General features: G+C 37.2%; 1 protein-coding gene and 1 long non-coding RNA gene across 3 annotated transcripts in view; both read right to left on the bottom strand.

Moving 5' to 3' along the window:
- Positions 1-25,922, bottom strand: part of LOC310640274 — a 367,510-nt gene that overhangs the window by 7,440 nt on the left and 334,148 nt on the right. The gene's annotated exons all lie outside the window — the stretch shown is intronic.
- Positions 1-25,922, bottom strand: part of PDXK (pyridoxal kinase) — a 49,308-nt gene that overhangs the window by 7,440 nt on the left and 15,946 nt on the right. Inside the window, exons 3-11 of one of the 2 annotated variants that reach the window (XM_083362465.1) lie at positions 16,363-16,467; positions 10,890-10,973; positions 8,016-8,062; positions 7,153-7,238; positions 5,967-6,012; positions 4,659-4,770; positions 3,284-3,420; positions 2,736-2,802; positions 748-1,047 (exon numbers count right to left, since the gene is read on the bottom strand). In XM_083362465.1, coding sequence (XP_083218591.1) covers positions 935-1,047; positions 2,736-2,802; positions 3,284-3,420; positions 4,659-4,770; positions 5,967-6,012; positions 7,153-7,238; positions 8,016-8,062; positions 10,890-10,973; positions 16,363-16,467 — 797 coding nt within the window. In that variant the 3' untranslated portion in view covers positions 748-934. Of the gene's footprint in view, positions 1-300; positions 1,048-2,735; positions 2,803-3,283; positions 3,421-4,658; positions 4,771-5,966; positions 6,013-7,152; positions 7,239-8,015; positions 8,063-10,889; positions 10,974-16,362; positions 16,468-25,922 lie in introns of those variants that run through there. The other variant, XM_083362466.1, reaches the window with a different exon arrangement.

Here is a 25,922-nt window from a genome sequence, read left to right as displayed (position 1 = left end):
AGAAGATGAATTGGGATTCTCAGATTTCACGGTAAGTATTGGTTAAGGAAAAAGCTGATAAAACTGAGTCAAGCCTATTCTATCAGAGGTAGAATCACCATTATATTCTACACATCATCATTTCTTTCTAAACGAAAATATGACTTGGGATATTTTTAATAGTTTGATAGTAAAGGATTAGCACCTCTGGACAGTACAATCTTGGGTTTATTCACGGAAGGGAATGGTTCGGATATGTTATACCTCCAAGGCTTGTGTACAGTATCTAAAAACCCACCCACCCACCCATCCATCCCCTTGTGTTGCCTGAACCTCTCTTATGCTCCAGAACGGTTGAGGTACTGAATATTTTAGCAGGCTACCAAAACTCTTCATTTAAGGGAAATGGTAAACTACTTAATTGGCACATCACTTTATCACAGTTTATATACTCCAGTCCAGGGGTAGGCAACCTTGGCTCTTTTATGGACTTCAGCTCCCAGAATTCCTGAGCCAGCATGGCTCAGCTTGGAAACCTCTCCCTTTCCCCTCAGCATAGCTGGCTCAGGAATTCTGGGAGTTGAAGTCCACAAGTTATAAAAGAGCCAAAGTTGCCTACCCCTGCTCCAGTCAATCAGTTCACTAAAAATGCAGTCCTAGACTCTTTGGCAAGGCAGGAAACCTTGTGTGCTTATACCCAGGTTTTATAATGAGATTAAATTAATTTGACAGCCATTTTCATACCTGGGAGGGAGCTGTAATACACACCTAACTTTTTTTCTCTTCTTAATTCAAGCAAGGCCAGCACATGTGCTTGGTAGTGGATCTCATCTATGCTGGGCATATATTTCATGGAAGTCAGGTTTCTGTCACAGATCTAAGGCAAACATCACAATTTACAGGAAAGAAAATGAGGACATCAATACATTGTGCGCTGTTAGGAGATACACAACCTTTATAACACAGTAGCAGTTATTATTATCTCTGGGTTTTCTATGTCCTTTTTGCTTTGGACCATCCTCAGTTCCAGCTGGGCTGAATTAGGTTTGTTTCCTTCTCCAGCTTGGGCTTAAAAGAAAACAAACAAAAAAACACAATACCATGGAAATTTAATATTAATATAAAACAGCACAGAAGAAAATCTCAGTTCTCCTAGACCCCCAACTGTCCCATCATCAATAAACTTTATTGTCATTCTACTATAGTTTTAACATCAGTGCATGAAGGTTAAATATACGGGGCATTAATAAGAATTGTGAAACCTGTGAATCTCCAATATGCAAGTTTTTTTGTAATGACCCCAAATCCCTGAAGGCCTGTCTCTGGGAAATAAAATATAGCCTGCTGTCACTGACTGTTGGAAGAGGTTACCAATTTATTTACAGGTGGTCCTTGACCTACAGTCATAATGGAGCCTGTCCATTGTGGTGGTAAATCATGACAATCGTAAAATGACTGTCACCCACACAACCAACCCAATTTTAGTGAAGTAGTATAACTATGTGTATGTGTCTCATATTACTATCTTCCTTTTTGGTTCTGTTATTTTAATTTCATGTATTGAAAACTGCATGTTATGGCTTACCTATTTGTGCTTCGAAGTTGCATTTACATTGAAAAGTGGACTAGAAAATTAGTTTTTATCCACAGTGCTATCAAAAATAGGCAGAATTTATTTATTGTTTGGATTTATATACCGCCCCTCTCCCAATTTGTTGCAGCTGCATATTTCCACGAAATCCCAAGCAGGGCTTGAGAGTAACATTTCTGTTTGTTTTTTTTTCTCTCTCTAGTACTTATTCAGCTGCATGCCAATCCATTTTGTGGCCAACATTCATAATCAGAACTATTTTCTGTAAATGGGGCAACTTTCCTCATTCCAGCATCACATTGGCTGGAAATTAGAAGAGTTGTAATTTTAATGCACCTGGTCTGTTCCACTTTAAAACTGTCTCTGCCAGTGGTTCTTGCAATACCTTTTATACTAAGATGAAAGGAAGGTAAGAGATTAGAACACCATAATTTCCCTTTCTGTTTCTAATGATAAAGCTACAAATTGTGGCCCAAATTAAGACAGTTCAGAAAGTAACTGGATCCAACTAATTTCAAAGATCAAACAGACAGATTTGTAGAAAGTTAAATTACTTTCTCTCAAAGGTATAAAAATTTGGCAAATATCTACAGCATATGAAACAGAGGATTAATTTAATCAGTACTGCAAGGACATTTGCATATAAACCTGATTGTTATTTTGGCTGGGTTGTTACATAACGTTGTTGTTGTCACTATTACTGAAGAAGTAATGGTGGCATGTTTTACACATAATGTAGAGCCATATATGACTTAATGGGAATCATAATGGTCTCAGCAACTTACTGGATTTACATGACAAATTAGGCTAAATGTGATAATTAGCCCCTTATGTCAGTTTTGTCCTTATGATTAATTTATTGTTTCATGAGTTGTTCAAACCCATAATTCATCAAGCCATAGTTAAGTTACTATGTTATATTAACAGAACCATTAAGTCAGCACAGAAGTCTAGTTGCCTGGTTAATCTCCTTTATTATCTGTCAACTTTATCCTTTCAACTAGAAATACAGGAAACTGAACTGGGGACTTGAGCAAATCACATGCTCAGTCACTCAGCAATGACACTTTTTAAGTAAATCTTCCAATAATAAATGAATATACTGTATGCAGAACCATATGCTAAATAAATAACTGCATGCAGAATCGTTGTGAAATTGACCTACCCTTTGCACTCTTGATGGTCCTTTGTAAAACATGTTGCATTGCTGATACTGTCTTTTCACAGGCCATCTGCAATTGTAAGAAAAAAACAGTTTTACAATATTACTGTTTCATTGACTCTGACCAGATTCAATAACAATTGACAGTTTAAATAATTATTTAAATTGGGTAAAAAATACAATCAAAGTGTTTTACATTGATTTGTGCTTTAGATTGTAAGCCGCCCTGAGTCTTCGGAGAAGGGCGGGATATAAATGGGATTAAATAAATAAAATAAATAAATAAACACACCATGCTAAGCCTGACAGAAGTTGGTTTGTTATGTTTTTTCCTTTTAGTGGGTGAAACTACAAATTGTGCTTTAACATCAGTCCAAAGTTTGCCTTATTATGTTAAAACAGAAGCTTAGTATCATTTCAAAATAGATTTTTTTATGGCCATCCAGAATTTTACTAACGTAATACATAGCCTTATTTTGTATAATCTCTTGATCCTGTTGAGAAAACATTTTTTTTTCTATAACTGATACAGAGAAGAAATCAGTCCATACCTTAAAATTGTCTGGGTGTTTGTAAGTCCAAGCCAAGAGCATGGCAGCAAATAGGTCTCCTGTTCCAACAAAGACAGCATCTACTTTGGGAGATTCTATTCGGATCCTTTGTGCCACTATAGTGCCATCTGCTGTAGCTAATAAGGCATTATTACCTGTTAGTTATATTCCTCTCAGTTATGTAATCATATAGGAACAGTACATCTTAGCATGGCTTTGTTATACATTACAGTAAAACTAGGGCCCGGATTTAGATGCACTGATACTGAACAAGCTATGTTCAATATTGAGTGCAGGTTGCAATTCCATGGGAGCACAAGAAAAAATAAAGTATTGAACTTTGACACCAGTCTGAATTGGGCTAGTGGACTTCGCAGAGTTAAGGATTTTCCCCTTCAATCTTTAGGAACGTATGCCTTTCCTGAAGTCTCCTCTTTCAGTGAAAACTTGGAATCTCTTGAAGAATGTGGAACGAAAAGTTTAGAAGTGAAATTAGTTACTTTCTGTTGACTCGATTACACTGTGATAACATGCTCCAATAAGTCAATACCTCCAAAAAAACTGTTTCTTTCAGTGCTTTCCTTCACCCACTGACATCTACATGTGCAGTATATACAGCTACTTATGATATGGAATTCTGTGTAATTGGCATTTCAGATCCTGTGCAGCTTCTGCGTGATGTGGGTGATATATATCCAACTCACATATGTCCATTTATAAAGTGATTCAGCACCTGAACAGTTTGACTTACTTTAATAAATACTAAAGCTATACAATATAACCAATTATTTTAAAAGGAGTGAGAGCTAGAGAATGGAATGGTGAATTAAACCCATTTTAAACAAGTCAACATTAAAAGAATGCAAATTACAATGGGAACAAGTACACCTAGCCGTTCTTAAAAGACAGCTTATCAGAACAGAAAATATTTTTTTCAATTGCTTAATATATCTCTTGAGTATAACTGGCATCACCACTATTACTGAAGATGGCAAGGTTACAATCAGCCTACGATCAGTAGTCTTCCTTCATGTTGTAAATACGAGTATTTTATATTGCATTATTGCAACAACAAAGCAATATTCTATTAAGCTGAAAATCACTTACTCATATTAACTGATACCTGCTCAAAAACAAACTCTACTTAATCCAAAGGTTCATACTCTCAAGTGAGATGGGATTGCAGCTTAAATATTTATTGGAGTGAAGTTTATATGTTTCTGCAATTTGTGCTTTCTACATTTGAACAGTACCTGAAAACAAAGCATTACTTTTACTTTATATTAACAGAAATGGGAAAAATTGGGTAAGTTCACGCTATCTGTTTTATAAATGCTCTAACAATAGAAGACTATTTATTAAAAATAAAACATACTTTTCCTTTGGCTTCCCAAAGCAATCAGATAATCATTTCCCGACGGTGCTTGAAGGTCTGAGCTGGTGATTACAACCGTTTCTGGTCCCATATTGTGGAGTATATCCATTACCTTTTCAAATATATGGGGGAAAATATGTTAGTACTAATATGTGTGTTTGTGAGACAGTGACTATGCTTCTTGGGACATAAATGTCTATATTGCATGCATTTTCATATAAAATATAAAACAAAACATCTACGGTAATCTACAAACTGACATTTTGTTGGCTCTGTTGAAAGAAAATTGCAAAGAGCCATGGATAATATATTGTCTTAGAATGAGAGTTTCATTTTGACAAAATATAATTAGTAAAAGTAATGTCAAAATATTTTACAGCAAGAATCAGATACACTATCTTTAATCCAGCCTACAGATGTTGAAGCAACAGTAACAGGACGGACATCCAATGGTCACTGGTATCCATGGCACTTCCACAGACATAATTGGCAGGATTGTGTCATGAAAACAGTACTGATTTGTGCACTCTACAATGTATAATACAACTGATTTTTGACTTAGCATAGCCTTCTGCAACCTTGGTGCCCACCAAACTACATAGACTTTACCTCCAACAATCTAAAAAGTGGTTATAATGGTTGATGCATTCTGGAAGATGAAGTCCATGTATCTTAGAGAAAGGCTGGTGATAGTCAGCCACAGTACACCGACTTCCCAAAAGAGCATAATTCCTTAAATATCTTAAATACCTTTCCTTAATAGCAAAAGGAGGTTAGCAACAGTAATTCCAGGAAATGCAAAGTTCTTTCTGTATAATTTCATCAAGGCATTCTCAAGCATTAGCTTGAGAACAACATATTGTGCTTGTCACCTTTTCATGCAATAATTATTGAAGCCTTATTATGTGGGTTGTCAGGAATTTGGGGGATAAAATAGTATCAGGAACTAGGAGTCTTACTAGCAGCTAAAGGTGTGAAATCATTAGATACGCCAGACAAAAAAATATATATTAACAGATTTCATTAATGAAATGTTTTAGAATAAGTAACCTGTATAATCAACTCTGCAGTAAAGTAGAATCTCTTTATCATGACTACGAAATTGGCATAAACACTAGGGGCACTACTATATATAGCAGCAGGAGATCAAATCTGGTATTCTCCAATTCATTTATTGCTGACAGATAGCAGAGTCACTTCTAATTTATAATTTTCTGCATAATGGATAGTGAGAAAAGTAGAAAAGAGATGTAGCGCTATCATCCTGTTAAAGCACTGAAGGAAAAACCTGGCTCCCAACACACTTACTTCTATCGCTTCTTTTTCACTGTGTATCTTCCTGCCAGTAAGTAACCTACAGTAAGGAAATTAAAACATTATTTTTCCCATTAGAAGTATAATTTCCATAATGTTTTTCATGGAATATTTTGGTGAAAATATCAATTACCGTATGCTAAGAGATAAAATTTGTAAAAAACCTTTTGTATCAATCTAACCACTCTCTTGTTCCATTCTATTCAATACAGTAGATATATTATTGAAACCAAAGTATGGGTATCACTTAGCTTAATGGAAGCTCAAGATGTACTTTTTAAGGAAACTACCAATAACTCTACAAGCTTATCACAATTCCACAAAGTATGATTCTAATTCCTTCTCCTTTAGCCTTTGCACCAGTGTTCAGAATCCTTTTACCGCTATCCACTCAAAAGAATTTTGCAGCTTCAAGTATCCTAGGCACTTGAGCAGAATTCGCAATGGAGATTGAACCACTTGACTGAGTTAGTTATTTCAGGAATTCAGAACAAATTTAACTTTATTCTGTTGATTTCTGTTCAAGTGTCTCTCAAAAGCAGGTCTAATTCACTTTTGAAGTCATTTTGCTACTTTTTGATTAAGGAAATGTTTTGAAACATGCTGGCCCCAAAATAAAGCCATAGATGTAAACATTCTAATACTTCACATCTATATGAAAAGGTAGATCCTCCCAATCGTCTTAGTTAACAATTCCATTAAAGATAAAAGTACATATTGCACTATTTACACACTGTGTAACAGGCAGCTGTGGTTTTAAAAAATGCATTTTAAAAGAACAGTAAATGCATAATATCTTTATTTTTATCTTAGTTTGAATGCAAATAAGAGGATTAACAGTTTTACTGCATAAAATTATTTTCAAATTTCCTTCCCCCATGAAATGTTTTTAAAAAAAACTATCTAGAAAAGAATAGAAAAGCTGACTTGTGTTCTTTAAAGAAACACTAATTTACTATTTTTAAATTAACAACTGAGTGTATACATTTTTTAAAGTTTGATTTTTTAGAGGGCAAGAAAACTCCCAAGCCTATTCTTCTTCTTTCATCATCATCATCATCATCATCATCATCATCATCATCATCATCATCCTTTGTTGTTGCTAGTCATTATAAAGATAATGTAATCTGCTGAACAATGAAAAAAATATTGTCTTTGGAAAGATTTTAACAGCACTCACTCAGCTTCAAACTGATTTGGTGTTATTATATCTGCTACAGGTACCACATTATTCTTATACACAGGAAAGAGGTCCTCTGGAACATACTGTATAACAAAGGAAGTTATAATAAGTTTAGATGGTTAGGCAATTCATTCTAGGAAAGTGAAAAGGGTTCAAATACAAACACATGCAGGGACAGTTCCACTCAATTAACTAGTAGCTGAGACTCATAAGCAAAGTACCGTACATTTAGAAAGTTTCCATGTGAAGGAATGCCAAAACAAATGTTGACAATATAAGGCTATAAATACTATAAATACTCCAAATTAGCTGTGATACACAGTTTCCTAATCTTCAGGTATCTATGGTTCAGCTCTTTCAGCAAAAAATGTATGAACTTGTACAGATATGAGGTGCATAGCAGCAACACTCTAGATATTTGCTAATACACATCCACACACTAAAATGCAAAATTGTAAAAAGGTTAGACTGGCATAAGGAAAATAACTCAAATTCACTGACAAGCCACTTCCAATAAAGAGAGTTTTATGGAAGCACTCATTTATGCAGCCATGCTTCAAGCTGTCTCATTCTTTTGTCCATTCATGAAAACTCGGGATTAGCTTTCTGTTCAAAAGCAGTTTAGTCTTAAGCAATGTTCAGAAGAAACAGAAGATGCCCATGTATATCTTTTGCAGAAAACTGGCACTGATTTATTGTAGAATAAACATAGAAATACATCTGTGGGGGACTGTCCTAAAAATTTCTGATGAATGCTGTATAGTATAGGATTTATTATGCCTAAAACATACAATATGTTGTTACTTTGGCATAACACATTTGTTTATAAAGATGGGCCAAGTTTATAATGGATTACCAACCATATGGCCTTCTCCGCTCCATTTGTCACCCATCACAGGATCACACACTACAAAAGAAAGTTAAAACTTAATCACAAGAAGGGAACATGTAGTAGCACGTAAGGATGCTTTAAAATTAGTAACAATTAAAACAATACTCCGTTGGTCTTGTTTCAAATTTCAATGCTACTTCCAGTAATGTACAGAAATGGGATACAAGAGAAATCTTCTATAATGACATCATGACATAATATCACAATAAATGACATGGTAGTGATATTCATTGCTTTTAAACAAATGTTCCTGTATTGTGCTGAGAAGTGGATCTCTGTAAAAGCAATACCAAAAAAAGTAGAAAATGATCATTTGTGGCAGGATCCAACTTGAGCTGGTGACTGGGACCAGAGGTTTATTCTTCCAAGCTTTTGGACTTATGCTGGAGCCTATCCTCGGAGAACTTCTCTCTCTCCAGAATGTGTGAATGGTCATTTGTGCATTTTTACATGGGCCCATTAGAGGTCAAGCAAAATCACAAGTAGTGTGTCTACCTTAAAATATCAGAGAAACACTTCTCAAGCCCTGAACATCTAAGTGGCCAGAACAACAGCAAGAAAAATCCAATGCCGTATAACTTTTCCCAGTCTAACAGCCTTTCATAATTTTGAGTTATTCTTCCCTGGCTAATGACAGTTGGGGATAACTTAGCAGTTCATTATAACTGGAGGAAAATTGGTTGTGAAAGACTGTCCTAGCATGATATTATTTCTTCAAAAGCAAAAAAAAAAAAAATAATTTGATCCCACACAGCCTTATTTGAGAACTCAAGGACAGCAGGCGATAGTTACATGTGGCGCAAGCTTCTCAATGACTGCTGTATTGAAATTCTCTTTAGGTTCTGGTACTCAATTGCTTCTTTAATTTTAGAAGAGATAAGCCAACATAATAAATAGTTAGCTGCCTCTTGTAACATCAGATATGATTATTGTCTTACTTTCTGTTCTATATTCATGAGCAAACAGCAGTTAGAAACAGATAGTAATTTAACAGATTTATCTCAAGTCCCAGATAACATCACAAATCCAACTTAGTCTGTGGTGCTTTTGTGCCTTCTTGTATTACCCATGTACCTTTCTCAAGCCCATGGAGAGTTTTCAGGAGAGCTATTAATGTGATGGAGATATATTGAATTATTAATTTAAAAGAATTATAAGGCCATCCCTCTCACAATTTTGTATTCTAGACAGAGTACAAAATAAAACTTAAAAAATAAATGCAATGCAAAACCAAAAAAAATCCCCCCCAAAATCAAAGACATAATACATAATTGAGATTAATGATAAAACATATTCTGTACACATGACACAATGGGCTCATCTACCATCCTGGCTCAGAGCACAGGAGAATCGCTAGGTCTTCATGGCTCTAGGGAGGGCCAACAGGGTAAAGGCTATCCAATCCTCAGAGTGGGGATGGAGTTGTAGTAATAGAGAAGGCACATAGCTTACGTCCCATTAGATACTGCTTCAGAGAAGGGACCTGGGAAATTTAATTTTAATTTAATTTATTAATATTTCTATACCGCCCTTCTCCCGAAGGACTCAGGGCGGTGTACAGGGCAAGAATAAAACACAAAGCTACAAAAATTAAAAAGTAATTAAATACATGCCCATAAAAAACAATAAGTACATTAATAAAACCCCAATAAAATGATAATAAAAACCCCACCAATCCCCCCTCAGGCCAGGCCGGCTTGTTCGAACAGGTATGTTTTCAGATCGCGGCGAAAGGAGCGAAGATCGGGCGCCGTCCGGAGCTCAACCGGTAACTGGTTCCATAGCTCCGGGGCGCCCACAGAGAAAGATCTCCCCCTGGGGGCCACCAATCTACATTCTCTGACCGGTGGCACCCTGAGGAGGCCCTCTCTGTGGGAACGCACAGGGCGGAGGGAAGTTGACGCCCATTCTCTGCAACCTAACGGGACATTCAGAGATCACAGGGTAGAAGCTGTGCTGCAAGTAACCAGATCCTATGTCATATAGGTCTTTACAGATGATAACAAGTACCTTGAATGGCACTCAGAAATCTATTGAGAACCAAACCAGCTCACAAAATAATGATGTAATATGGGCATAGCAAGGCACTTCTGTTACTACCAGTACCACCAAATTCTGGCATATTTGCAGTTTCTGGTTGGTTTTCAAGCACAGTCCATGAGAGCACATTGCAACATCCAATTAGGAGATGACTAAGACAAGACTGACTGTAAACTGGGTCTCCTGATCCAGAAACCTGATTGGCATAAAACATGGGAGTTGTTACTGAAAGGCCCTCTGAGTTGCAGTTGCCACCTGCTCCTCAAGTAGGAGCCATGAGGATCCCAAATTGCAAACTGGCTTTGATTGAGGGAGTGCAATCTTGCCTGGGTCCAATGGGAAAAAATTCAGGAGCTGGATTATCCAGTTCTGCCAAATTATCTGGTTCTACTGGATTCAGCAATGGCTTCTTGAGGAGAAGCTGGACTACCAGTTTCTTCAAAGTCTGTGGAATCATATTTGGAAGGCTGTCTAAGTGAATGTGGTTTTTTGAACTGTAGTTGAAATGTATGCGAACTGTAATTAAGGAGTACAATTTTCCTTTATTTCCAAACTAAGTTGTAAGTCAAGTTGACTAATACTAATTTCTTATAACATAAACAACCTCTAAAATATATCCAAAATTGAGGAATATCCAATAGTATATAATTAATAGCAGCCTTCCTCAACCTAGTGTCTCCAGGGTTGTTAGTCATCAGTATCTATCCTGCCCAGTTGGTATATTAAAGTTCACCTATCATATGGCAGGCATCCCTTTGGGAAGGCTGACTTAAAATGAATTGTTTATGTACCATAAACTTACCATATACCAGATTGGAGTTTTGTTGCTTTAGCTCTTGAACAATATCAACCACCATTGCAAGGAATGATTTGTCCCGGGTATAGCCTTTAATAAATTGAGAAGGGGAAATTAAGATTATATAAAACCAGGTTTGTTTAGCTTTGTTTCTACGTGGATACCACTTCTGAATTTTAAATCAAAAGATTAATGTATTTTAGATTTGTAACTGTATTGAAGAAAGTTGGAAGTTACCCTTTTTCTATTGCTTTTTGATTTTCCTTTATTCCTTTGCACTTTTTTCCTTTATTTTTTCCTTCTCTTTTTATTCCTTACGTTTTATTTTTTGTAGAAATTTAAGGAAGTATATAACTTTCAATATATATTACACGGGATTTGTAATACTATTACAAACTGTAATCTGTCCCCACAGTAAACATCTCAATGACTGATCTTTTATGAACCATCATAAACTATCTGAGATTTGGGATAATAACTGCCTGGCTTTAGTTTAGCAATGCTTTGATTTTCCCTCTACAATAGCTGTATTTGACAAGCTTTCTAAATAGGAATGGATATGCAATGATGTTGCCAGTTCTAGATTAATAAATTAACATGCATATATAGATTCTTATAACAAGCCTCTAAACTGTCTTCCCATGTATATTTTCTTCTTTGGGGGAAAGCCAACACAGTCTTACACTGCAAGCAGCAAAAGAGGCTTTGGGCCAGCTCATGTGTGGATTAGCTGAACTCGGCCCTTTTATGACTCATGGACTTCAACTCCCAGAATTCCTCAGCCAGGCACACTGGCTGAGGAATTCTGGGAGTTGAAGTCCATGAGTCATAAAAGGGCCGAGTTTGAAGACCTCTGAGCTGAATCATGTTGATTTCTTTGTCTGTGTGAATAACATAGTGCTAGTGATAATATTCTTGATTCACTCAGTTAGTCCAGGTGTGGAAGATAGAAAATTTACCAATAGCAAAGATGTTTGGCTTTCACACAAAAAAAAACCACGGCATTTTTCTCAGTTCAGAAACTAAGGTGCTCTTTAATTATTTATGTGTGATTTTTGTATCTGTTTCCTTTCCACTGCTGAACAATTCAGACAGTTAACTCTTTTTTTTACAAAAATAGACAACTGTAAACAAATGATAAAGATAAGACATTTAAATTAGGGACTAATATTTATATATGAACCCAGCTTTTAGATTTTGACAGTGCAATGTGATTTAGCCATTATAGTTTGTAAATCATGGTTTATGATTTACTAGGTCATGCAAAATAGTATACTAACCTAATACTGCATAGAATCTGAATCTTTTCAATCTTATTCACCACCTAAACTATACCAGAATAGAATTAGACAGCCAGTGATGTATGCAATCACCTATGGCATACTCAACAGGAGCTCTAAAAGCCCAATTAAATATACTGATAATGACCTAAAAGGTAAAGGTTAAGGTTCCCCTGCACATGCATGCTAGTCATTTCCAACTCTAGGGGCCGGTGCTCATCTCCGTTTCAAAGCCGAAGAGCCAGTGCTTGTCCGAGGACGTCTCCATGGTCATGTGGTCGGCATGACTAGACGCCAAAGGTACACAGAACGCTGTTACCTTCCCACCGTAGTGGTCCCTATTTTTCTACTTGCATTTTTACGTGCTTTCGAACTGCTAGGTTGGTAGAAGCTGGGACGAGTCACAGGTGCTCACTCTGTTACGCGGCACTCGGGATTCGACCCGCCAAACTGCCGACCTTCTGATCGACAAGCTCAGCGTCCTAACCCACTGAGCCACCACGTCCCTTTTAGATAATGACCTACCTAGAGTTAAATTCTGCTAACCACAACGAGACATACTGCAAGGTAAAGAGTGGAGCTGCAAAATCAAGCAAGGGATGGAAAAACAAGTTTGCCTTTTTTGAATGAGATCCAGCTTTTCAAGCACCCTCTGTGCACAATGGTTGCTTTTCCAAGATAAGAGACAGCCAAAATAAGAACACCAGGGATATGCTTAGAAAAGCTGTAAATTAATAGGATTGAAAGTCCTCCTGTGTCCTGGAAAGGAGGGACAATGCATGAAATTTGTATTGTACAGGGTGTTTCCTTCCAAACGGCAATCTTTCAAATGGAAGTACTTAAGAAAAAAGATGACCCTTCTTTTATTACTCTCCCAGAGATTTGGGCATGGGATTCTTCTTTTGGATTCTTCTCCTATCCTTTTACTGGTTAAGATTGCTCTACCCCTGTTCTGAATAAAGTGGATGTGACCAGCGTTTCTGCCTTGGAAAAATTAAATACAAATGTTACATTAAACCAAAGCATGTATACCAGGATGCCTTTTATACCTTTTATTTGTAGTTAACTATTGCTTTGAGATTAGTTAACATGGCTAGTGAGAGTTTAAGATTGTGGCTAATTATTTACCCACAATTCTTCCCAAACTACCAACTAACATGTTTTATTTTTTTCAGCTAAACTCCATGATACTTGCATATTACAATGAACCAATACAAAAACACAAGACAAACCATCCATGGCTATATTGGAAAAAGATATTAAAATTGATTCCTCTTTAATTCAAACTAAATATGCATCTACAATATATGTATTGTAAGAAAGACTGGTGAGAACTACAACAAACTTTAATATAAGAAATAGGGAAAAGTAGCTGATCTTTATTTTTGTAAAAAGATTTAATTTTTATTCTATTTTGAATATTATTATATTAGATGCTGCAAGGAAAACGTTTACGATATTGTGCATTGTGCAACCTTCATTTTCAATTTACCAGCCTATGAGCTGATAATGTGAGGTAAAACCTGCACAATCATAATGAATGGTAGCTGTTTTAGTATGTAACATAAACAAGGAAAAAAGAACAAAAAGTTGTACGCCAGTAGCATTCCATGATTCTAATATCTTTTTACTATTGTACATGAATAAATATGCAAATATTCTATAGCTTTGGCTTTTTGCTATGTCAGTGTTGTTGTGATTCTGAGCAGAAGACCATTGATCTACAGAAGGGCAACATTAGAGGTAAGATGGTAGAGGAACAACCTGGTTGAAGTGAACAATGCAAGTCCTTGCTAGATGTTTGTTTGAAGTCCAGTTTCTAGCCTGAAGTCCAGTTTCTAGGATTCCTGAACTACTTCTGTTTTGGGGTGTGTAACTTCATCTAGAACCAAAGGTGAAGAGTTTCTAAATCCCAAAACCTACAGCCACTGATCCTTGCTAGGTCTGAGCTGAAAACTATTATTTCCCATTCAGACTCCCACATATTGAAAGAACCTAGACAGCATCATTTGATCAACTAAGGATACAGATCCATAACTCATATCCAAAACTAAGTATCATTAGCATATTGATGATATCTGACCTCACGCTGACTGATGATCTCACTGTGTGATTTCATATAGATGTTACATAAGAGTAGAGATACTAGAACCTGGGGCACCCCATAATGGAAGAACCTCGGGCTGGATCACCTTCCCCCCCCCATATAGAGTAGATACAGGCATGAAGGAAGGACAGGAAACAATGTAACATTGTACCTTCCATTTTTAAGTTTTGAAGTCAGTCTAGAAATATATTATGATTGATGGTAATGAATGTTCACCAAGAGATCAAAAAGATCTATGATGGATGCACTATTTCTATCCCGGTCCCACCAGAAGTAATCTAAAAGTGCAATCAATACTGTCTCAGTTCCTATGGATGCAATTGGCTACCTATTCTGCCACACTTAAGAACTCAATATAGGTATTGAATATACATTGAGCATATATATTAACTGAGCAAAATATTATTTTTTGGACTTTTTGCTTCATTAAGATCAGCTACCAAAATCCAGTTGCATAATATTTTCAAATCAGCCTGAAATGATACACACTTTCAAGAAAGACAAGTCAAAAATTGGAGGTAAAAAACCTTGATACATGTAACTTTGTAATACAGGTTATTCTTTAAATTTTATTAAGGTAGGGAAATCCTTAAATGCTAAAGAACCTTCTATGGCTCTTCAGATATTACATTGTGGGACTCAAATGCTCATCAGTCCCAGCTAGAGAACTGTAGTATCTGGAAAGCTTAAGAAATTCTTTAGCTGGCTAGTGACAGGAAAACAAAAAAAGTCACCTTGCAAAATTCCTGTGAACTTATTCTTATCTTTTGCTCACTAACATTTTCCTCAAAGAAAATAACAGAAACATTTCCCAAGCAAATGGATCTGTTTATGCTGAAAATCCATTTCTACTGCAGGGCAGACTCATTCATTTGTATCCAAGAGTTTCATGGAAACCAAATAAGGGGAAAAAATTACGCAATGCCCTTCGTGGCAAAGTAACCTTTAAGAGTTATGATTCCAGACTCACATAATTTACATTTTCCTGTTATCTATAGGATTAAAAACACCTCTTTTCTTGTAGAAGTTACATAAATCAATACAAAAATCAATTTCATCTTGCAAGTTTTAAAACAGGACTTAGTCACTACAGAAAGGGACGTGAATAAAAAGGAAATAAAAGGCTGTTTTGCATTTTATGCAGGGAGGTGAAATCAGGTTAATGATCCATACCAGACATGTCAAACACAAGGCCTGGGGGCCAGATCCGGCCCGCGAAGTGGTTTCATGTGGCCCGTGAAGCCATCCTGGAAACAGTGAGGGAATGGCCCCCACTACCTTGGCCCTGGCCCAGAGACCCTCCTTCTGCCAGAGACCCTCAGATCTGTCCCACTCCTGCCTGGGCCCCCATAGGCACCCTTGATGCAAACGATGTAGAGCTGGCCATGCCCACCCAGTAGGCCATACGCACTCTAGCCACGCCCACCCAGTAGGCCACGCCCACCCTGGCCATACCCACCCGGCCCCTTGAGGGCAACCGCACTGCTGATGCGGCCCTCAATGAAATTGAGTTTGACACCCCTGATCCATACAGAGAGAGAGAGTGAAAAAAGTGAGATGATTGTAGGCAAAGGTTTGTAGTACTGTGCAAACTTTCTACTGTATTTTCCTTTTGAAATATTTTTCCTGGTACTAGTAAATATGCTCATTACTTAGCCATAGTTAAAGCTATTTATGTTTTTTTTTTTATTTTAATTCCATTTATATCCCGCCCTTCTCCGAAGACTCAGGGCGGCTTACAAGCTTAGCAGTAGCCTTCATTCTATGTATATGCCTGCTTATTAGGGCTTTCCCCCCCCCAAGCGGCATTATTACAAAGTCAGCTTAATTGCCCCCAACAATCTGGGTCCTCATTTTACCTACCTCGGAAGGATGGAAGGCTGAGTCAACCTTGAGCCTGGTGGGATGCGAACCTGCACTAATTGCAGGCAGCTGGTGTTGATCATGCACTCCCTGCCCAGATAAGGGACCCCTTTTGCCTTTATCCCAGTTAAATGTTAATGTAAAAGAAGATCAATTTTATTCCAGTTTCTAGGATTGTTTTATTATTGCAGCTAAACTGTTACAAAAAACAAAGCAGTAGATACTTTACCAGTAAGTACATAGTCGTAATGATTGACATTGTTCAGTTTCAGTCCTTCATATAGTTCATGAAGTTCATCTGAATTTAATACCTGTCCCTTCCAATGATCATAACCTGAATAAACAAAGAAAACAGAGACTTAGTGCTAGCAATTGTGATCTCATTTAAAGATAACAAAGTGTAAATGAAAGTAACAATGGCTACTCAATAATATGTATAAACACTTCAAGTAAAGCTATTGCACTAGTACAGTTATCCTAAACATAACATTGATGCCTGGGGGAAAATAAGTTATTTGTTTTAACAATAGGGGTTGGGAGAGAAAAACTGTGGGGGAAAGCTTTTAATCCTGAAGAAAATGTTACTTAATGCTGATCACTGCATTTGGGCCACTCAATTAAGAGGAGGCTCTAGAGGCCATACAGGGACATTATAGAAGCCATGAATTATCTCGCCCAGTTTTACAACATGAGACAAAAATCAACCTTTAGATGTTAACTTTAACAAACACCAGACTACCCATGGCTGATTGAGTCATTATTTCAAGGACTTTTCCTTACCACGTTCTTCAATGGAGTAGCAGTGGCAGAGCTTCTAGTGTACTTGAAAAGTTCTTAAAAATTCAGGGAGATATATAGAGGTGTATCTGCTCTGAAAGTAGCCCATATTGAATTGTACAGCATGGTACCATTTTATATCATTTTATAACCTTATAAAATGTTTTATGTTATAAAATGCTTTATAAAATTTGCCAAATTTCAATTCCATGGGAGTCATGGGTCCTGTATTTCAGACACATTGTGTACATTAGCCCATTTGAGGTATCCTGGTTCAAAGGATTTTGCCCTACAATGCAGCATTTTGCCCAGATAAGGTTATAGACACAACAGTTTTAAGTAATGTAAAATTAACATTAACAAAGGGACCATAAATGTTCCTTCTTGGATAATGGGTATCATTTTTTTGGTTTGAGGTACAGGATGTATCTGTACCCTGTACTTTTCAGGTAAAGGTAAAGGTTCCCCCGCACATGCGTGCTAGTCGTTTCCGACTCTACTTTTCAGGTACCTGGACTCAAAAATTGTTGCTCTGTGATGCACTGTTTCACCAGTTTCACGCAGACAGACATGATGTTTTTTATTAGTGTATTGATTAAAAAAACGTAAGGAAGGAAAGCCCATTTTTGTGGTGAAGGAGCCCTGCCTGTATTTTGGAGTGTTGCTGGATGGAAGTCAATAGCTTTCACCACTACTGATATGCTAACTCCATAGGCAATCCCTGCTTTTATGATGAGTGCAGATAGAACAGATGAGTTCAGTAAATCTTTATTTGATGTTGTAGCCTCTGAAATAGTTTCATACATTTCAACCCAGTACCACTGCTAATATTGTTGAATAATAATGGCTGGAAATGGATAGGTTTGTAGGTGATGATTCATTACTTTCTCCCCCAATGTATTTATTTTTGAGTTGAAAATAAATCAACATTGACATTCTGTTAACACTGTTATAAGGGACGCGGTGGCTCAGTGGGTTAGGACGCTGAGCTTGTCAATCAGAAGGTTGGCAGTTTGGCGGGTCGAATCCCGAGTTCTGCGTAACAGAGTGAGCGCCTGTTACTGGTCCCAGCTTCTGCCAACCTAGCAGTTCGAAAGCACGTAAAAATGCAAGTAGAAAAATAGGGACCACTACGGTGGGAAGGTAACAGCGTTCCGTGTGCCTTTGGTGTCTAGTCATGCCGGCCACATGACCACGGAGACGTCCTCGGACGAGCGCTGGCTCTTTGGCTTTGAAATGGAGATGAGCACCGGCCCCTAGAGTCGGAAACGACTAGCATGCATGTGCGGGGGAACCTTTACCTTTACCTTAACACTGTTATACTTTGGAGTTTTTAAAAAATGGATTTGGAAAATCTGCCATATTCCAAAACTGAAGGCATATGGAACAGTTTAACTTCAGGTTTTATGAGGCATGAAATCCATCAACTTGTAATGATAATTGCCATAGCTTTTGGATCAAATTCAATCACCAGATTTCTCTGACCTCTTCTCATTAAAGCATTTTGGGTCTGAACGGTACAAAAGTTCAAAGATGCACACATCAGTTGTGCCAAGAATACTTATGACTAAACATTGGGAGGGAGAGAGGGAAAGCTCCAAGGCATTTAAGGACACAGTACAGTATCACACTGCGAACAACAGAAAGCATTGGGTAAGCAAGAAGTGGATCAGCACACTAATCTTTTATCTTTGGAAACATTCAAAATTCAGCTCTTACCCCTCAGAAAAGAGAAATGTATGCTTTGCATTTTACTTACATTTTCCTTAATTTAGTGTGGACAGTTTTGCTTAGTTAACAACGGAAGTAGCTTGCATTTACTTTTACGTTTTCAATTCAAGCAGACAGGACTCTGGAGTCCAGAAAATGCTTTGGCTAAACTACTCTAAAAAGTAAAGTCAGAGAAATATTTATTTTATTTATTTTATTTTATTACATTTATATACCGCCCTTTCCCGAAGGACTCAGGGCGGTTTACAGGGTGATTAAAAAACAAAGATACAAAAGTTAAGAACAAATTAAAAAAGAAAAATTATATTCGTCCCTGCATAAGTAAAACCCCAGTTAAAATTAAGATTGAAGCTAAAATTAGAATCCTCAGCCTGGGCCAGAGAGCTCGAAGAGCCAGGTCTTCAGGTCCCGTCGGAATGAACGGAGGTCGGGGGCAGTCCTCAGCTCCACTGGCAGCTGGTTCTAAAGGGCAGGCGCACCCACTGAGAAGGCCCTATCCCTGGGTGTCGTCCGCCGGCAATCTCTTACCGCCGGCACCCTGAGAAGACCCTCCCTGTGGGAGCGCACTGGACGAAGGTGTTCCCTCAGTTGAGAAAGTTTCTATTCTATACTATAGTTGAATAAGCCTGATCAAGGTCACAAAAATTACTTTATTGTGCTCTTATCTAGCAATTTAGAAAAAACAACAACATATAGGCAGTCCTTGACTTGCAACTATGCAATGACATTCCTCCAGCTGTTAGACTTGGGGAATTTCAATGGACATATCAAAACAATGCCTTCTTCAATGGCCCAGGACCCAGAGATGAGAACCATGCTTTTGTCCCAGTTAAAATCTGATTCCATCCACATGTTTGTTCAATTAGTTTCTGAACATCCTCCAGAAATAATTAATTGGATTGGAAAGAGGGAACGTGAATGGAAGTAGTGTCCCAACATTTAGAAGTAGTGGGGCAAATAAGTCATTGGAGGAATGATTCAGGATACAACTGAAAGTGAAAAATATAGAGTCTAATGAGCAGAAAGAAGCCATACCACAGAAAGAAGATGATTGTGGCTTAAAAAGGTAAATCACAATAGAAATAAAGATGTAAAAAAAGTTGTGCTTATTTTGTTAACACAAATACAAAACATAGTATATCGGCATGCATATGCTTTCATGAAAATAATTCCAATAGGAGATTTCATTTAGTTCTGTGACTATGTTAATTAGATGACATTTAACATTATTTTTAAAAATTTTCATTCCCAATCCATGAATTTTCAGCACTGGGAAAATGTGAGTTTAGATATACAAAAACAAAAACATAGGAACAGAGAAGATGTCCCAAAGGGAAATCCTAGGTGATTTCCTAACAGTGAGGACAATTAACCAGTGTAACAGCTTGTTATCAGAAGTTGTAGGTGCTTGGTTATAGATTTAATGGAAATAATTTTGCAATATGGGCAAGTTTCTGGATTTAAGGTTAATGGACAAAAAACTAAAATTTTGTCTAAAAATATGACTATGGAACAAAAGGTATTCTTAGAAAAATTAACAGGATTTGAAATAGCTAAAAAGATTAAATATTTTGGGGTATATCTTTCAGACTCAAATGTGAAATTATATAAAAATAATTATGAATTGTTATGGTTAAAAATACAAAAAGAATAGTTGGAGGAAATTACAATTGTCTTTATTGGGAAGAATTGCAGCAGTTAAAATGAATGTTTTACCAAAAATTTTATTTTTGTTTCAAATGATACCTATACTTAAAAAAGATTCAAATTTGGAAGAATGGCAGAAAGGTATTAATAAATTTATTTGGGCAGGGAAAAGACCGAGAGTAAAACTCAAGATTATGCAAGATATACGTGAGAGAGGTGGTCTTAAACTGCCCAATTTTAAATTATATTATGAAGCTGCAGCTTTATCATCAATTAGTAATTGGTTTAATTTAACAGAAGGAAGATTATTGAATATTGAGGGACATGATTTATTATATGGTTGGCATGCATATTTATTGTATGATAAAAAGGTGGGTAATATCTTTAAGACACATATATTAAGGTATGCCCTGTTGCGAGTTTGGAAAAAATATCGATACAAGTTAAATTATAAAATACCAATTTGGGCAATACCTAAGCATGCAATAGAAAATATAAGTTTGGGATTTAAAGATGATGTGACTACGTATAAAGATATTCTTAGATTGGAGAGGAATGTATGGCAATTAAAGCCATTTAATATCTTAAAAGAAGGGAGAATAGTACAAACTTGGTTTCAGTATGGTCAGATACAAGCTAGATGGAAAGAAGATCAGAAAATTGGTATTACAACAACAGATGAAAATTTGGTAAAACAAATTAGAGATCAAAGTCAAGCACATATAAGAAGGATATATAATGTATTGATAGAAATAGATTCAGAAATGGAACTTGTCAAAGATTGTATGATAAAATGGGCCCAGAATATTCAAGAGCCAATAACGATGGATGTTTGCGCAAAAATTTGGGTGAGAAACGTAAAATTTACGCAAGCTCAAAATTTAAGAGAGAATTTTTATAAAATGTTTTATAGGTGGCACTTAGATCCTACAAAATTAACATGTATGTATCCAAATTATCAGCCCAAATGTTGGAGGTGTGGTTGTGAGGATGCAACCGATTATCACATGTGGTGGACTTATAAAAAAGTTAAAGTTTTTTGGATTAAAATTTGGTGGAATATGCAGAAGATATTTAAGAAAAAGATAAGGTTTACCCCACAGTTATTCTTATTGGGTATCATTACTGATTGTACTGCTATAGAAACTAAGTTGATGTTGAATTTAATAACGGCAGCAAGACTTTTGGTTTCGCAATATTGGAAGAAGGAGGAACTGCCTACTATAGAAGAGTGGACTTTAAAGGTTTCAAACTTGGCAGAAATGGCAAAAAATTTCAGCATACCTGAAAGAACAATCGCAACAGAGATATAGTTTGGAATGGAGAAGATGGATTGAATATATTCAGAATAAATATGGGACTGAAAAATTTCATTTAGCATATGAATGAATATTAGAATTATAAGATGTACTATTATTTATCTATGTATAAGGGGAGTTAAAGTGCGATAGGTTTGAAGTGTATTCACAGTTGGTTAGCATATTTTAGTTTAAGCTTGTTGGAGGCAATACCCTGCTTTCAGCTCTGGGAAGACGGGGGGGGGAGGGGGAGGGGGGATGTGGGGGGGAAGGGGGAGGGATGGAGTGTACTAAAATGTACTGTAAAACTTTTAAATAAAAGAAGAAGAAGTTGTAGGTGCTTCATCACTGGAGATTTTTAAGAAGAGACTGGACAGTCACTTGTCTGAAATAGGGTCTGCTGCTTGAGCGGGGGGATTGGACTAGAAGACCTCCAACGTCCCTTCCAGCTCTATTCTGATTCTAACACCAGGGTTAAAAAGGAATTTAAAAACCATATGATTGCTTGGACTGAAACAATTCCCAAAAAGCAAAAAACAAAAACACAAAAAACCCTCAACAGGTTTTTTGAGACTTCCAGAAACCAAGTAGAGTGGGAGCTGTGCCTGTCTCTGGAGGGGCGCTGCTCCAAAGTAAAGGGACTGCTTCTGGCTCCCATAAGATGACAACATTTAATGGGCGAGACCTGACATGTACCCACTCTGCATGATTACCACTTGATGGGCAAAATAAAAAAAGGTCTTTCAAATAGCCAAGACCTACTCTGAAAGGGTTTATAGGTTAACAAGCAGCACCTTGAATGGCACCTAGAAGCCAATTGATAACCACTGCTGAGAATACTGCTTGTGCCGCTGTATTCTGAACCAGCCGTTGAGATTCTATTGTTTATAGCTCTCAACAATTTTGCGGTGAAGCACAGTTCAATTGTAGGAAGTTGAATGGAGATATGCATGAATGTGTGTATGTATGTATTCTCTTCCTACACATACATCAGTAACAAATCTGCCAAATCACTTCAGAATGGCCTTTAAAATTCTCATCCGACTCTGCTGAAATCAAGTCCTTTTTCTCCAACAACCTTTATATTCTTAAGTATTAGAGAGTGTGACAAATTTAAAACTGCTTCTCTTTTCTTTTCTTTTTTTTAAAAAAAGCAGCCGGTGAGAGGCTATTGACAGGTCTCTTTTGTATCACAATGTCCTTTGAAGGTGACTCACTGTAGTCACACAAGAAATACTCTTTAGCAGGCAAGAGCCAATGGACCTCTTCGAAGTGAAAGCTGCCTGTGTTTTGGATATCAAAACAACACACTAACATTTTTTATTAATTTATAACACAGTGATTCAAAAAAATCGGTGCTAATCAGGTGGTGCTGAAAAGTACAAAGTCTGAATGGACCAATGTCTTTCTCCATGCTTTGTAATATATGCACAGAGTGGCAGATAGAGAAAATAGATAGTATGGTAACCAGGGCATTTTTTGTCATAGAACGCTCAGAACGGAGTTCCGGCACCTTTTTTGGATGGAACCTTGTAGGGTAGGCAAGGCGGGTTGTATGACATGTGTGAGTTCCGGCACCTTTTTCTTTTACAAAAAAAGCACTGATGGTAACAATAAATAACACTTCAAATGTTTTAAAAAGGGAAATTCACAAGGTTAAATTTTATTTAGACCAAATTAAAATAAAAAAGTCTGAATAAAAATGTTTTCACAGCTGTCCAAAAAAACCCTAAAATGAAGCTTTCCCCCCACTTCCCTTTGAACGAATCCTTAAAGAAGAACAGTCTTTAAAGAGTCATCTCTTTAAAGTAGCTAATTCCACATGACTAGAGCTTAGCAGATTATCTCTATCCGCAACATGGAGGAACTGTTTTTTCTAAAGCTTTCAACGCCTGCAAGACAGTCTCCCTTTTAAGAGCTTTTGCAGCTTATGCAAAGGAGAGCAAAACTCTCTGGTCCAACCAATGAAAAAGGGACAGTGAAAGAAAATATCATGATACAATACATAAGGGATATTAGTAAAATTGCCTTACTAAGATGCACATTTTTCACTTGTACCCAATCTACAGTTGCAGACAAAAGTTTACAAGTGACTGGGCAAATGGTATGTTTTAGTGAATTTCTAACCAGAAGCCGGCCTACCTTCTAAATCGTAACTCACTTATTCCTTTTATGTCATATTTCTAGTTGTTTTTATACCTATCGCCAAAAGAGTCATTGTCTTAAGCCAGATTTCTGTTTTAGCTAACCCTGATTTCCCTCCAGATCTTCAGGGATTTCAATCAATTGTGAGGGATGCAGAGGAGCTGGGAGGCTATATGCCCAATTTCTCTACTTAGTCTTGTTTTCCTTTAAAACAGACATGTCAAACACAAGGCCCGGGGGCCAGATCCAGCCCGCAAAGTGGTTGCATGCGGCCCGCGAAGCCATCCTGGAAACAGTGAGGGAATGGCCCCCACTGCCTTGGCCCTGGCCCAGAGACCCTCCTTCTGCCAGAGACCCTCAGATCTGTCCCACTCCTGCCCAGGCCCCCATAGGCACCCTTGATGCAAACGATGTAGAGTTGGCCACGCCCACCCAGTAGGCCATATGCACTCCAGCCATGCCCACCCAGTAGGCCATGCCCACCCAGTAGGCCACACCCACCTGGCCCCCTGAGGGCAGCCGCAATGCTGATGCGGCCCTCAATGAAATTGAGTTTGACACCCCTGCTTTAAAAGATGAAACCTTTTATTTTAGGAGATTGAATAACCTCTTCTTCAGCATACAGCCTAGAAAGAGCACATCTCTCTGATAACATGTAGATTTGAAGACTTGCAAAAGGCTGGCAAGCACACTAGTGTTCACAACAGCAAACAGGGGTTATAATTGTTATTTCTTCTTAACTATTATTTTGCCTATGATTTTAGTCATAATGCATGTCTTTTTAAATAATTAGATGTTTTCTCATGGACATTGGGTGAAATATGCATGATGGTCCTTAGATTAACACAGAGATGTCAAATTCACCACGTCACTTGATGTGTCGTGACTCTTTTTGCATTGCCGGCGATGGGGTGGCCGCGGCTTCGGTATGATGAAACTGGCCCACGGGCTGGCAGTTTGACACCCCTGGCTTCACATATGACAGCTTCAAACTGGGTAGAAAATAGGGCAAAAGCACTGTCTTTGCCACTTTCTTTCCCTGTTCATGGCATTTTCCACTAACGATCTGAAGGTGAAAATGTCTGCATTAAGGTAAACGAAGTACAAATATCCACAAGATTTGGAAAGTCCTGGATTGTGTGAAGAGCTACACTAAGGAAAATAACAAAGGAAGATATTAATCCACATATTATTGATATGTTTAAGTGAATGTGTGAAGAGAAGTAATTATATGTAAATTCAGAAATCCTGAGATCATTAGGATAGCAAAGAAACATTCAAAGGAGACATTGAAAAAAGTTTTTATTTTATAATGAGAATACTTGGCAAAAAAAGTTATTTCTTTAGGAAATACTCCTAAATGAATTTTTTTCCAGTGTACTCTTCTGAACACTAAATATCAAATTTCAGAGAAAAACAACAGGAGATCCATTATTGTCACACACTAACTAGACTCAAAGGAAGGTCTAGAAGCCAACTCTTAGGAGAATCGGTTGGTAGAGCTATGACTATTTAACCTGGCAAATGGATGAAAACATTGAACTATCTAAACAATTATCCAAGACGAGAGGAGACAAAGAATTATACTGAAGGAGAGCATCTGAGAACTATAATCTGCACATTTCTAAGATGACATAAAAACGGGGAAGGTTGCTTTAAGTGCTCAAACGTTTGCTTTTAATGTTGTAAGCTGCCCAGAGTTGCCTGAGGTAAGATGGGTGGCAAATAAATTTAATAAATAAATGAGCAGCAACCTGGCTCATTCAGAAAGCAGACGCAAACATCTATGCAGGAGACATACCGTATTACCTAGCAACTAAGTAACAACTTATTACCTAGCAAAAAGTTAATTCTCTTTTGACCTGGATTTTTCTGTAGGATATAACATACTAGTTAGGTGTTGGGCTGGCCAACTGTCAAAAATAGCCTATGCTATCATTTCTATTGCTTCTGAATGAAATAGTTCTGTTCCAGGGATATTAAAATAAATCAGACAGTCCTAATTTGGAGCACAACAATAATTCACCACAATAATTATCAACTGGGCACAGCTAGACTAATCCTAAAGGTTGTAACTATATCTTACCAAATCAGAAGTCAGGTAGAATATATAGCCAGACAAGAATCAAAGAATAGATAGTTTGCATTAGTATTCCAAGCATGGACCAACAAGATGGAGGGGCATATGTCG

This window comes from Vipera ursinii (genome assembly GCF_947247035.1).
Source record: "Vipera ursinii genome assembly, chromosome: 4".
NCBI lineage: Eukaryota > Metazoa > Chordata > Lepidosauria > Squamata > Viperidae > Vipera > Vipera ursinii.
Note: the sequence above shows the minus strand (reverse complement) of the source record. Positions and strands in the feature narration are given on the sequence as shown.